General features: G+C 40.3%; 1 protein-coding gene and 1 long non-coding RNA gene across 3 annotated transcripts in view; one reads left to right on the forward strand and one right to left on the reverse strand.

Annotated features, from left to right (window-relative positions):
• Window positions 1–14,765, forward strand: part of LOC121897553 (neural-cadherin-like) — a 99,369-nt gene extending 84,604 nt beyond the window's left edge. For both annotated transcript variants that reach the window (XM_042412119.1, XM_042412118.1), the window contains 5 exons: window positions 929–1,193; window positions 1,827–2,010; window positions 6,325–6,575; window positions 12,946–13,100; window positions 13,729–14,765. In XM_042412119.1, the coding sequence (XP_042268053.1) occupies window positions 929–1,193; window positions 1,827–2,010; window positions 6,325–6,575; window positions 12,946–13,100; window positions 13,729–14,295 (1,422 nt within the window). In that variant the 3' untranslated portion in view covers window positions 14,296–14,765. The remainder of the gene's footprint in view (window positions 1–928; window positions 1,194–1,826; window positions 2,011–6,324; window positions 6,576–12,945; window positions 13,101–13,728) is intronic.
• On the reverse strand, window positions 1,826–3,793 carry LOC121897558. Its single transcript, XR_006096246.1, has 2 exons — window positions 3,663–3,793; window positions 1,826–1,989 (listed from the first exon to the last, which is right to left on the reverse strand). It is a non-coding gene; the product is annotated as an uncharacterized LOC121897558 (long non-coding RNA).
• Window positions 14,766–15,055: the final 290 nt, after the last annotated feature.

The following is a 15,055-nucleotide window of genomic DNA, read 5'->3' on the forward strand; positions in this document are numbered from 1 at the left end:
ACTGGGTAAAGTTATCAGATTTTTTCCTGAGTATTGATTGAGTCCTTTGTCCCTTGCTCATTTTTTATTGTGGACTTGAGGGCAGGATGAGGCAGTGGTGAGAGCAGAAGTCAGCTTTTACTGTGTGTGAATGTGTTTGTCCAATGGGGGAGAAGCATTTGAGATGCCCATGCTGAGGGAGAAATAGTTAATGCAGGCTGGGCTGAATGTGAATTATCTTGCCCCACTGTTTCCAATTAAGCTTTGGACATGTACAAGCTCCAGTTATTGGAGCCCCTCATTGGTTGAGTTCATTGTGTTCGCTCATCCATAACTGCTGAAGATAATTGTTGTTTCTTGTATACCTTCCCTTCGGGATGACTCCGGCTTCTGCCATGCAGTGATGTGTACGGCAGCTTTGCAAGGCATCATGGCTGCAAAATTGCTGAATTAATTTTTACCACTGAAATTTTTATGCCATTTTTCTGGCAGGTTCACCACAGAGAGCCTTTTCTGGGTAGTTAAATTTCATAATCCTTGCCTGGTCCAACCTTTGCTTCCTTTTCTTCACCATGGGAACTGGCCTACTTCTCATAATGTTGTTATGCTCAAGATCTGTTTTCGCCCATCAACATAGCATTATATGGCAGGGGTCCAGCTCTGTCAGTTTAGAATTTGTGTCACCTCATTTTACAATTTTATTCACACAGCTGTTCCAAGTCATGAAATCCACTCTAACAGAAATAGTGTTAACAGCTGATTCTGTTGGAGCTATACAAAAGTCTTCTGAATGCAGTCCAGAAGTAGAGTTTTGATGCCTCTAATGTGAAGCCCATCCAAAAAAGAAAAAAATCATCAACATCTTCAGGGTTTTTTTTTGTTTTTTTTAATATTTTGTCTGTTTTGAAGTTTGCATTTCAAATCAGCAAAGCTCTACTGTATATCTCAGGTTATTCAGGGTCTGCTGGCTGTTTTCTACAACCTCGGTGATGGAGAGTACAACCTGACGCTGCCCTTCCAACGCCTGGATGATGGAGAGTGGCACGAGGTGGAGCTCGATCGCTACGGCAGAGAGTTCACCCTGCGACTGGATGGAGGTGGAGGACGGCGGGAAATTACGGCCTCTCCTGGGCGGAGTCAAGAAATCATTATTGACCCCTCTGTGGTTATGCTCGGAAACTCTTTTCCCTCAGGACACAACCGGAGCTTTGTTGGTAGGTGGCTGCTTACGTGTTTTAGAGGAATGAGACTGAATGAATGGATGTACAGATAAATCAGTGTGCTGAAAAATCAATCAAATCAATGGATGATTGATATTTGAATTAGCAAGTTCATTTGGCGATATGCAAACAGTACTTAGAGAAGTGAACATCACAGTTATAAATGTATAAATGTTCAGATGAACGGGCACATACAGGATTCAGTGGTGATCTTTAACACTTACTGGTACTTCTATATTTCACAACATGGCCCAAAGTTGTTTGAAGCTGTAGTTTTAGGTAGATGTGAGAAAGTGAGTCAGTGGCACTGATCTGTATTTAAATGATGTGTTAGACCTCTTGCTTCCCACAGAGTGAGCAAACTAACCAGCAGAGAAAATATCCTGCAAAAAAAGAAGTCCATGCTGACAGCTTAGCCTGAGGCTGTTTGTGTGTTGTGCACAAGTGCGTTGGTCTGCAGGTGTGTCGGTGAATTGGTTTGTGTGCGCATTTGAGTTTACACCCCTGACACAGTGTAAATGTGTGTCCATAAAAGATTTTGCCTGAGGACTGCTGTCTTACTGTGTCTTTTGGCATTGTAAACTCTCTGTTTTTTGTTTCTTCTCCTTTCTTTCTCTCTCTCTACAGGCTGTTTGCGTGATCTGAGGCTTTATGGCCGCACCATTCCCCTGGATCGGGAGCAGTCTTCAGAGGGGCTTCAGGTGGTCTCCTCCCAGGGCATCTCCGTCGGCTGCTCTTCAGAGGCCTGCAGGAAACATCACTGCTCCCCTCCTCTGGTCTGCGTAGACCTCTGGAGACACCACGAGTGCAGGTGCAGTAAATACAAAAAATAAATACCCTGGGATGTTAATAAGGCCTTACAGTATGCAGGCACGCTCTGTACATATTTGCACGGATACATCCAGAGACAAGCAATGCATACCACAGCCTTGTTTATAATAAAATTAGTAACGCCAGCACTTAACTTGCAAATTAACAGCAATTATTAGAGCAGCTGGATAAAATAATGTAAATGTGAAATAATACAATTTGAAACACTTCTACAAAGCAGGGTGAAATTAGTTTCAATACAATTTAGTATCATTTGTCAGCTATAAACATGGTCTCACAATCATCATTTACTTGTATGTATGAGTTTTTACAGAAGCCCTGAGAAGCAGGTGAGAAAAAAAATCTGATGATCCATTTTTTAAGTCTCTACCTCTTAAGCTTCATTTATACTCCTGAGCGGACGTGCACACGGACAGCTGCAGACACCACGGATGGGTAGTTGATGTGTTTATACTACCTTCTGGGGTCCGCTTGGAGGATGCGTTCCACACATGCGCAGTAGATCACCGTCTACAGGAACACAGCGTTGTGTCCGGTGTGGACAGGTCCGCATGGACAAATTGCAGGTACGCGGATGTCCACACAGAGCCTACGCGCAAACCCTCTGATGACAAAATTTACGTCATGCGTACCTCGCAGACCTTGCAGACTCACAGACGCGGAAACTACAATTTAAGCTTGAGATGGAAAAGTAAATCAAAAATCAGCTGATTGGCCTCAGGGGTGATTTTGATTGGTCTAAGTCATTGGCTCTCAAAGTGGGGTCCAGGAAACCCCAGGGGTCCTTGAGAAGGTTCCAGGGGATCTCCATAAAAATGAGCAATAGTTCAATTATACTAATATTCTATTCATTAGAAGTTAGCAGAATGTATGAGAATGACTATTCTGATCAGAAGTTTCACTCTCTCAATGGTTACCTCCCCACCTACAATATAGACAGTTATTGAATTCTCTACTAAATCATATCCAACAACTATCTTCTCAGACAGGGGTCCCTAGGACAGAAATCTTATCAAATTGTGGTCCATGGCTTGTTACATATCAATTTTGGGGTCCTTGACACGAAAAGGTAGAGAACCAATTGTCTAAGTACCAATGGTTCAACTGTCAACTGCTGGACTGATTCAAAATAAGCAATTAGTTGCAATATTCAATAAACAGCATCCAATTCTGTACCATAATTATGAATAATAACCATGTTAATTTAATTTTACAAAATCAAAATGTATCCAAAGTGCTTTTTCTCTTGTGTACAGCTATCATTAAATGTACAGGATTATCCTATTCCCTTAGCAAGTATCCAAATGCCCCACTCATAAGTAGTTTTTTTTTAATATTCATTGGTAAAACATCCAACGCATAAGGGATGAAGTGACACTGATACCATTACTAACGTTACAGTAAATTAACGTTACCTATGCAGTCGATAGGATACCAGGATAGGTTGTAGCTGTTGGTTAGTTATGAACATTATGTTTTTCACCTGCTAGCTAGCAGGCTAACGGCTAACATCAGTATAGCTGACGCTAACAGCAGATTAGTGCCAATTAAAATACATTTATAGCCAAAAGAAAGAAATGACAGTAATGTTACATAACTTGTTAACATACAATATATGTACCTTGTGCTCACCTGGAAGAAAACATGAATGCTTTTAGTCCTATTTAGAACATGGGGTGGTGGTGCACTTCAGCTTGTTGTGGCCAAAATGAGTATTACAACAACAAACGCTTAGAAAAGTGATCCTGACAAAAAAAAAAATGTTTCAATTGCCAAAACTTTTTTTTTCACCTGTTTTCACAGATTTTAAAAAAAAAGTAACTTAGAAAAATGATCCTGGTAAAACTTTTTTTTTCACCTGGCAAAACTTTTTTTTCACCGCTTTCATGATTAAAAAAAATTAAGGAACTAACATTGTGATTCCACCAGGAGCATCTGCATCACATTCCAGCTCTGACATGGTTTTGTTCCATCCTCCACACGGCTTCATACCCCACTAGGAGCGTTTCAGAAATAGAGCGTTTTGACTCCAGTCAAGCCAGCTGCCTTTTAAATTCAGTTATGGCAGCCTATTCAAAGCCGAGCAGTGCCTTTAGGCTACCGTAATTACTACAGTTAATTACTACAGTAGGAGTGCAACTTAACTGCCTGATTTTGTTGACTTATTCATATTTTATTGTTTTGGTCATTTTCCTTGATTTTCATGCCTCTGCTATTAGTAGGCAGGCTACATAGTTAAATGGTTTCTTTGTTTTGTTTTAATTATGTTTATTGTTGATATACGATCGGGAGCCTGCACGGGGTGTTTTATTTTGAAAATTGACTGGATGCTCTATGCTGTTTCTGTGTCTGACTTCCTGCCCAGCTTGCGCTCCTCTGTGTAGCTTGATGCGACTTCTGTAAAAAATAGACCAGGCGCGTCTGTTTAGCAGAGCGGAGAGCCACTTCTGGGACGCCTCTGAAACGTGCTGCAGCACATCTGGTGGGAGCACAAGCATTGACTAGAGTGGCTACGATCAGCTCCAGTGGCCTCATCGCAGCTGGAACGTGACACAGACGCACCCCCGGAGGGCTCAAGCCGATTGATTATTCTGGCAAAATCTTTTTTTTTCACCTGTTCTTAAGTTATAAACACAGGAGAGAAAACAATTTAGATCAGACTTAGAAAATGGATGACCAGAATTTTTTTTCTCACTTGCCTCTCAGGGCTTCCATAGTTTTCAGTGCAACATGAGACCAAAAAAAAGCTCAAAAGAAGACAAATCATCTGTGGCAAATTGCAGGTGCATTGGCCCAAAAATACAATGTCAAGGGGAATAGCCTGGAAAATCACGACATCATATTACAAGGACAGACAACCAAGTAACCAAGTCACAATAATAATAATAACTTTATTTTATAGTGCATTTCATACATAAAATGCAGCTCTGCAGTGCTCTATATTGAGTAACAACCAATAAACCAATTAAACCAATTTAATCAAAATTGTAAACACATCTAAAAAGAGGAGTAAAGTAAACTAAGCAAACATTATTGCACTAATTGGCATGTCATTGTGTGGTCCACCATTGTAGTGTTTGCAGTGATTAAACTATTTCAAGGTTGGTATTTTTGTTACCACTTTCTAAAAAGGCACACTTTGTAAAGGGTTTATAAGCTATAAATAGTTGCTTTAGATCAGTTATAAGCCATTAAGATGAACAACTTCTGGGTTGCCGGGTTGTGGAAAGTCCTTTTGGCCAGTAATTTATCCTCCACCTTGCTAGGTCTTAAGTTCATCAGGAAGATTCATTCAATTGACCCTTTGACCACTTATTTATCTGTTCTGACAGATGACTCACTAACTTCTGCTGATAGCTTATGAAAAAATAAGAAACCCATGGATCTTTACAAATGGTTTATCAATATTTAGAACTTGCAACCCTAAAGTTGTTCCCATTATTGGCCTCTAAATGGTCTATTAAGCTTTATTAAACAATTTATTGACCAATAATGTAGTCATTAGTTACAATGTTTCAACCCTTTATAGAGTGCTTTACAAAGTAAAGTTGTTTTTGTCTACCCCTGTAATGTATAGTAAAACATCACAGTGACTGCATATACATAAAAAGTATGCACATGAAGAAAACACTGCAATCATTACAGATAATACACTAGCTGCATGGCACATACAGAGTCAGAGATTCCTGCAACACGCTTGAAATCAAAGTGTCCACCAGATGGCAGCTAGGCTGAGTTCAGTCCTGTGACACTGTGTGTCTAATAGTGTGTCAACCTGAGAGAATAGTGCATAACAGCAGTGACAGTCAGAGGATCTGCTGCCTCTTTAAACTCTGCAGGACCGCTAAGTCTCCTGGCTGTGATTTCAAGACTCTGAAACAGTGTGGGACTTTACACTGCGGTTGGATATCCATATTCTGTGATTGCAGCATGCCTCAGGATACAAAGCGCTGAGAGAAGCAGGGGGCAGGGGTGAATGATACAGGGGATATTTTGTACAAATATACTGAGGGACTACTACTGCAAAGCCAATCTTAGCTTCTTGGATCCTTTTTCTGTGTTTTTTCTTTTTTTTTCTTTTTTTTTTAGTTAGAGTATAGTTGACACTCTGTAACCGTCAAGGAGCATATTTTTGAATCTGATATAAGGGGTGTAACTCAAGAGAGATTTATTTTTACACTGTCAGCTTAAGTTTCATGACTCTGTAGAATTCATTTTTCTTTTTATCTAACAGCCTTCCAAGTGTCTCTTGTCTTTGCCTTACACTACAATCACCTGTCTCTTCTCTGCACAGGTGCCCTCCAGGCCACATGACCAAAGAGAGCTCCTCGGGCAAAGTGTGTATCTATACACTGTGCGCCAGCCGGCCGTGCCGCCACGGCACCTGTCTGGCTCACTCTCCTTCCCGCTACTCGTGCCACTGCAGTGAGGGTTACCGGGGACGGCACTGTGAGGTGGCGCTTGCCATGTACCATAACGAGGACGGCAACAGCCTCAGCCTCAGCTCCATGTTTGCCATCAGCATCTGTGTCATGGCCTTTCTAGGTAGCTATGTTGACTACGTAATCTACTACCTGTGGTAACCCAACATCGTCATCTCTTCTCATGTCTCATAATGTCTGTTGTATGTTTTTGTTGCGAGTTTCATTCTTTTTCATCTTTAATACATTGTTTTTCATCTTGTTGTATTTTAGTTTTTGTCTCTGTTCTCATCTTCATGGTATAATTCTTGCATTATGTTTGGTGTTATCTGCAACATCCCCTGTTTTATTTGTTTGCCATCCCTGTTTGGTTCTGTGAAATCTATTCATACACATATCTTGTAGCTGTATTGATCTTTTGAGTTGTGCCAGGATATGATTTCTCCATGGAAGGTTGGAGGAAACATGAAACAAATATCTGCAATGGAAAGGAAACATTGTATGTCTTAATTTGTGATTCACGGGGAAGCTGTAAAAATCCCCGGAGAATGTTGAAACTTTATGTGTTTTTCTATATTTCTCATCACTTCTGCGTTTCCTGTCTCTTCCAATGTTACGCTCTGACTTCAGAAGTCAATTTCACTCTCAGCCTTACTTTTTATCTGTCCAACTTATTTTATATCCCACCATCCGCTCCTTTTACTTCCCTGATGTATTTTTTCATTCCTTCCACATTTCTCTGTACATTTCTTTTTCCCCAAGCCAACCTAAATGTGCCCATATTGTGCACAAGTGTGGTGTACAGTGTTTGGAGCTGTAATCAGTGATCGCACACACCAGGAAAAAACTCCAAAGTTTAAACTGTTTGTTGTCCTTTACTTTTCAAGTTCAATCAAGGTTAATTCTGGGATGAATGCGGAGTGATTTAGGGGGTTAAGGTTAGTTCTTGTATTTCAGTCAGTCATCAGAGTCAGACTCATCTTAGACTTTGGGGATAGTCTGGATTTGACACAAGTGTTGTGAGTTACTCTTTGACAGTGATATTGATACATGGAAATATATGGGCCAAGATTCCCATGTTCAGAGATCTGGTAGCAAGCAGCATGTAAGAAAAAAAACAAGGTGGGTGAGCGATAAAAACATTTTGTGCCACAATGTAACATGCAAAAACATTTTAACCATCCACAAAAGCAAACAGCCTTTTTTGTGTGTCCTCTCAAAACTAAAAATAATATGAAGTAGATATTTTTGTGCACTGGGCACCACCAGTATATATTTTAAGGTGTGAAAGCATGTTAGCTGGAGAGTAATGTTATTCTCCAGCTAGCATGCTTTCCATTTATTCATATTGCTTATTATAAAATACTCACTTCTATATATATACTGTATATTCACAACCTGAATTACACATTTGAACTTGTTTATTATCTTTTTAAGCAAATTTTGTTGATATTTTTACTGTCATGTCACATGAACTGTCTCACTAAAATGACTAAAACAGCTTTGTTTTAAGCTTGGTTCAGTTTGTTAGATACCTTTACTTTTGGTTGTAAGGTAATTTATAATGCAACTATATATATAAAAAAAACTAAAGACAACTTCTTCTGAAAGGCAGTAATGTAATAAACTTAAGTGTAAACAAAGCCCATAATGTAAAACATATCCAGTAAGGTAACAAAATCTTCAGTCCATAATGTCTTAGCATTTTAGCCCATCATGTAATAAGCTCTTGCTTACCCTATATTATGTTAAATATGGGTATTTGTGTGAGAGTGTGGCTTTGGAACTCACTCAGGACCTCTACTAAATTTAAATTTTGTTGAGGTATTTGAAGATTGAATAATAATCATTTATTACATATCTAGTGTCTAAATTTAAGGTTAACCACAGTCTCACCCAGTCACAGCTCAGACATGGAGTCAGCTAGAGGTGATGAGGGTGTGGCCTGTGAACAACACATTGGTACTTTACGAATGATAAATGCTCACGCTCGAGAAAATATTAAATTACTAGTGTGCCTCAGAGATATGATGAATAGCAGATATGTTTATCAAAACAGCTTGTTTTTTGAGCGTGTTTATCAAAATCAAGTCAAAATCTAACAGCAAATTAATTAATTTACTCATATTTTATTCATTATATTGTGTACAAAAAGAAGCTTTACCATTTCAGGCTCAAGATTTTGTGGGTTTATTGTGTTTTATTCTGTTATGGGTTTTAAGGGTGTCGTTTAACAATTTAGACTCTGATAAATGAGAACACCAGATTAAGGGAGCAATATGAATATAAACAGTTCATATGATTATTTGATAGTGCAAAAAATAAAGAAGAAAAAGCTTGTTTACTGTAGAAAGAAAGAATTTCAGAAAAAAAAATTACTTAAAAGTAGAGACTGAAATTGCAAGCCCTTGGTGTTGGAGACTGTTGCAAAGTTTGAGGGCATTGACTGAAGCTTGGTCTCCCTTTGAAGAATTTGACTTGTCAGATGATCTAAGGCTGCCTACTGACATATAAAGGGTCATAAGTTCAGAAAAGTATACTGGAGCCTGACCATTGACTGCTTTGTAGGTGAGGAGAAGAATCTTAAAATCAATAAGTATAAGATAAGAGTTATGTGGTCTTTTCTAGTACCTGTTGAGAACTGAGCTGCTGAATTTTGAAGTGTTGAATTTTATGACTCAGTACATGCTATTATTTAAGATAATGTATGAATGCATGGATGAGCTTTTCCAGGCATGTAGTAGTTGCAAAATATTTGGGATTTTGAATATATTAGTTGAAAAAAGCACACCTAAACCTCTGTCTTTTTCTGTGCATTTCATGTTAATTCAGAGTCAAAACACCAAGATGATTTGACATACTGAGAGAGTTCAGAGGTCCTAAAAGTAGAACATTTCTCTCGCTTCTCTTGATGAATTAATCAATTTATTGACTAATTGTTTCAGCCCTAGACCTGAACCAGTCAAGTGACACCAACCCATTCATGTTAACAGTCTAATAAAAAATGCATGGTTGATGATGCCAAAAGCTTGTTAAGCTCTAGTAGTGTCAAGATTCAATAACTAACCACTTCTGCTCCCAGCAGGGACTTTTTAAACATGTATGCATTAGTTCAAGATTCAATAACTAACCACTTCTGCTCCCAGCAGGGACTTTTTAAACATGTATGCATTAGTTCAAGATTCAATAACTAACCACTTCTGCTCCCAGCAGGGACTTTTTAAACATGTATGCATTAGTTCAAGATTCAGTAACTAACCACTTCTGCTCCCTGCAGAGACTTTTTAAACATGTATGTATTGGTTTCTCTAGACAACACACCACACTTGTGTCAAAAAAAAAGAAAAAACAGCCAAAACAACGAAGTATCCCTTTAATTCATGGTTAAGTTAATTTTGAGAGGAAATGTGATTTTTTCTGGTCCTCACAAAGATAGAGGGACAGATGTGTATGTGTGTGAATGCGTGAGTGGCTTGTATGTTGTTACTCACTACCCTCTGTAGGGCCACATTGCTGTTTATGAGTCTTTCTGTCAGAGACAGGCTTATAAAACGCTTGGGCAATTCAATACACTGTCCCTGCCTCTATAACTGACTCAACATTCCCTCCAGGGCATGTGGCTAGTATTGGGACATCAGTTATTCTGACACTTGAGAGTGAAAAGTATAAAGCGGTCTTCAATATTTGATAATGAATTCAAAGATGATAAAGTGTGGCCTTGGCATCGATCATGAAAATTCATGTGTTGCTGGCATGCTTAACGAAGGAGCAGTCCATTTGAAGTAGCTTGCCCACTGTTGCTGATGAGGCATTTATATTCAAGGCTCAAACTTTTCACCTCTACAAGAATCACAGACTGTTTGCTAATATAATTCAGAATGGAAAGAGTGGTCTTCTGTGACTGTTATTACATTTTCACATCTTGAGAGAAAAATTTAATAAAGTAAGTTAAATAAATCATTCAATATATTGTCTTGAACTAACGAAGAAAGGGTTTTACCCTGTGATCAGCCCTCCTGGATGGATATGGAAGTGAAATTAATCCAGTGGTCGGGTTTAATGAACAGCTGGTTATACAGTATAGCTGTTTAATGATGACCCTCATCACCACAGGAAGCACTACCATAAATATACACTCACACTCTGCACACTCGCTGCACTAAGCAAGACTGCTAGCTGAGTGCTAAATTAAAGGGGGACTTCTGCTCTGCCTCAACTTATTATTGTTGAGGCAGAGCATCATTAAAACTTAAAATGATCATCCATTATTAAGCTTTACATAAGCCCTCAAAGACCAATCAGAATGTGAGTTCAGCGTGTGCTATTGACAGAGCCAGATGAGCTGATATCTGACCAAGCCTCATTAGTCCAGCATCAAATCTGACAATATGTTTTTTAAAAATGGAGGAAAACAGCTTCCCACATGGGCTCTGGATGCCAAGTGATCATGTAAAGTGCCTGTTCTTTTTATTCCCTGAAGGATTTACAAATAAATGATATTTTTTCAACTCTCCCCCATCTCTCACCTGTCTCATTTCCTTCTGCTCGTTGGTCAGTTTTCTTTTCCCCAACTTCCCATCGATGTTTCATTCTGTCTCAATGTTCATTTCTTCTCATTAACCTCAGACTGGAGCTACAGCGAAAGAGTTAAGTGTTTTGATCAAGCTGTGTTGTACCTAGTTGTTTACTCAACGCTCATTCATAATGCACAGTCCAGTCCAGGCTAACATCATAATACCCTGTTCATAGTAACGGTTAGAGGGCAAAGAGGCAGCAGCATTATGGATTGATGAATGACTGTGATGTTTGTTCTCCGCCGTGAGTGATATTGATCTCACTGGAATGTAGCTTCACACCACTACACACACGCACACACACACACACACACGCCTGCAGCCACTACTGCCCAGAGTTGGTGCAAGGCACAGGCAACCTATGTGTTTACGTTGTGTGTGTTTACCTGCGCCTAATTGTGTGTGTGTGTGTGTGTGTGTGTGTGTGTGTGTGTGGTCGAGGAGTTGTGCTTCAGCCCCTCTGCACTGTGTGTGTATCAAACTCCTCCCCCAAAAGAGATGCATTTAATATCAGCACAGGTGATGTTGAGGGTTGAGGTTAGTGCAGGCCTGCAGGTAATTCTGGAGGTGAGAGGGAGGGCTGGCATCTCATTGGCGCCGAGCCTCATCAAGATTCTGGTGTTTTCTGCTAGGTTCTCCAGCGCAGCGGTGAAGGAGTTGGGTCAGCCGATCAATACAGCTCTCTCTCTCCACCCCATACTGAAGGCAGCCGGCTGAGGATCGAGGGGGGAAGCTTACAATCCTTCTTTTTCTATCTGATATGAGAGCAGCATAGAAAGACGTTAAAGATATTCCAGGCGGTGAATAAATAGAGAGGACGATTTTTAATTGAGATAACACTTTCTTTTGGTGGAGATTAACTCTCGGGGAGTTGTTTTTCTGTCTTTGTTTATGAATACCTGCCTGTTAGTGTGACCCCAAAGAGCTGTTGGTGCATTTTTTTCTTTCGAAGCAATTACTTTAAAAATCCAGACTAATGTGATTACCCCGCATTTCTCTGAAGATTTCCAATTAAACTGATACTTAGCACGCACCATATAAACCATTCTAGTTGAAATGGATCCCATCTAGTGTGTGAGATAAAAGAAGAGGCCAGACAGAGGCCAGAGAGGGACTGAAAAATAGGAACACCGAGAGACTTAACGAGTGAAGGGAGACAAAGGGAAGCTCCAATGTGGAAAGACAAAAAAAAGAATTATAGAGATAAAAAAGAAAGAACAGTCAAAGTGTGAACTAGTAAAAACAGATAGCGAGGAAGGAAAAAAGAGAAAAGGGGATGGCAGATGGGAGAAAAATATTGGTTGAGATTAATGGACTTTAAAGGTCAGTCCAGCATGTTGTATAATTCAGCACACAATAGCTGTGATTGATGTGTATGCTTTAGGACCTTTGCTGTTCGGCTCCGGCAGCATTCCTCTCTCCGCGTTCAGCTGAGCCACTGAGGCTTTGAGTTTAAGCTGGGAGGAGTACAAATTCAGTTAATAGGTTTCCAAGGAACTGCGGTCTTTGATAAGACAGGAAACAGAGAGGCAACATCAAAGGGAATATTTGGAAAGGTGGTGCCTCTGCTTGCATGTATGTTCCATTAGTATGTCTTAACTGTACATTCACTGGAACTAATAGGTTTTACAGCAAATTTCAATCCAGTTGAATATCAATTCACAGTCAAATATTATATTTCTGCTTTACCTATTTATTTAGAAGCATGCTGGGTGTTATATTACATTTTATGAAAAAATACATATATTCACGCTGTATAACCAGTGCAGTATTTACTAGTATTCCAGTGTTTCTATCATCACTTTCCGCTCACAACGTCAATTTCATTTACACCCAAAGATATGTTTTTCTGCTCAGAATCTCAGTTTAATTATGTGAGAGGACTCCTGCTGTGTTAACCTGCTCTCTGGCACCCCCCAGTGTTGATGCTGGGACTCTTCCTGTACTCTTGCTGGAGGAGACACAAGGGCCTGAAGGAGGGTGTGTACCATGTGTCTGCGCACCATGGCGAGTGGGAGGACATCCGAGAAAATGTGCTCAACTACGACGAGGAAGGTGGAGGGGAGCAGGACCAGGTATGACACCCTGGAGGACAAAACACACATGCAAACACACATGCCGGTATTTAGACAGGTAGGGAAAGTAAACTGAGCTCTAAACACATAGTTATGTATTTTAAATAAAACAGGATGTAGGCTAAAATAATATGATACACAAAAGAAAGGACAATAAGGAGTAGCATTTGATAGGCCTATTTGGTTTTCAGTTCAAAGCACCAACAAACACCATTCCCTATCAGTTCCTTGGAGATCTGGGAATGTAAGTCAATTAGCTGAAATTAAGCAAGCAGACAGCAGTAGTTGTTAACGCCTCTATTTTAATAGTGCTGGTAATAGCAGTTTGCCTCCTTTTGCAATCAGATAATTAATTACTTGGCTAATCAATGGTGCTGTTGTTGCCAACGTCTCTTCCTATGTGGTAGATCTTCATCTGAGGAAGCAAGTCCATTTACTAGTAGAGGCATTAGCTGAGCTACACTGCTCTGAGCACAGATTGGTGTCATGTGGCAATGTTGTTTTTCATTATCTCTTAAATTCCAAAAAGAGATCACACGAGGGGGGAAAAAACCCCTCTCTTTTCTTCTCTACTGTCTTCCTGCCTTATTTCATCCCCTGCCTTTCTCTCTGTTGGTCTTTTTCTCAGAATGCCTTTAATATGGTGGAGCTGCAGCGCTCCCTCCAGCCAAGCCCGGCACAGTCACTTCGGTACAGCTATCCACAAAGTATCATCTCCTACCCGCAGACTAAGCTTCCCCAGGACAACAACAAGAAGGGGATGTCTAATGGGAACGGCAGTGCAGCCATCGCCCTGCGTCTGGCCATCCCCCCCTCAGAGACCGAAACCCTGCCGTCCCCTCTGACCTTCCGTCGCTCCCAGAAAACCCTGTCCTTCTCCAGCCAGGACTTGGCCCGCTACCTGTGTGAGGTCATCAGGGACATGGAGCACCCAGGGGAGCTCGGTACCATGACCACACCGCGTCGTCCCTCTGGAAAGGAACGTGGCTTAGCAGTGGTGCGCTCACTCAGCTCCCTCAGTGCATCTCAGGGTTCAGAAGTCAGGCTTCAGGGGGCCCAGAGCAGCCGGCTGGACAGGTTCAAAACCCTCCGAGCTGTGCTTAGCGATTTGAGAGGAGACTCCAAGTCTCCGGAGGGCCAGAGAGACAAACTGAAGGAGAGTAGAGGGCAGCTGAACTGTGAGAAGAGTGGGTGAGGCACTTGGAGAAACAGAACTGAAGGTTGTGAAAAAGCAACACTAATCAGAGGGTGGTGGTGGAATTCCAAAGGGAGATAATTAAATGTGAAATACTCTGAGACTGGGAGGCTGCCCAGGGTCTATGTGAAGTCTGCTATAAATGTACTGTATTGATGAAACTTTGAACATTTATGTTCTTTGATATAAAATGAATGATCAGATTTGATGTATTGTTTACTTGGCATTGCACTGTACAGTATTTACTCCACAGAAAGCACTTTTGGAAGCTCCCGGTGTCAAAACTATTCATGTCATAAAACTCATAAGAGTAATGTCTGCAAGTACGAAGGCAAATGAATTTCCTATGAGAGAGCGGGCCGGGGCTCTTTTTGCTGTTAATGATTCATGAGATCGTTTATGTGACAAAATGATTTTGTTTCATTTGTATTATCTATTTCCTTTTAAATAAATGAATATCTTTGATAATAGTTTGAGCTTGATCTTGTTCAAACACAAGTTCACATTAGTGATCATCAAATCTCCCGTTTTTTGAAGTTCAAGCCAACTTTCATCATCAAATGTTGGTCAGGCCGGAGTTTTTTTTTTCAGTCAAAATTCTCAGCAGACACAAAGCAAAGCAAGATGTCTTTCTTATTATCTACATATGAATAATCCTATGTTTTTCCTCTTTATTTGTCTACCTTCATTCCTTGCAGTGATTAGAAGAACAGATTTCATGACAGAAATAAATTGAAACAGCTGTTCGTGTCTTATGCAG

The sequence above is a fragment of the Thunnus maccoyii genome, chromosome 5 (assembly GCF_910596095.1).
Source record: "Thunnus maccoyii chromosome 5, fThuMac1.1, whole genome shotgun sequence".
NCBI classification, from domain to species: domain Eukaryota; kingdom Metazoa; phylum Chordata; class Actinopteri; order Scombriformes; family Scombridae; genus Thunnus; species Thunnus maccoyii.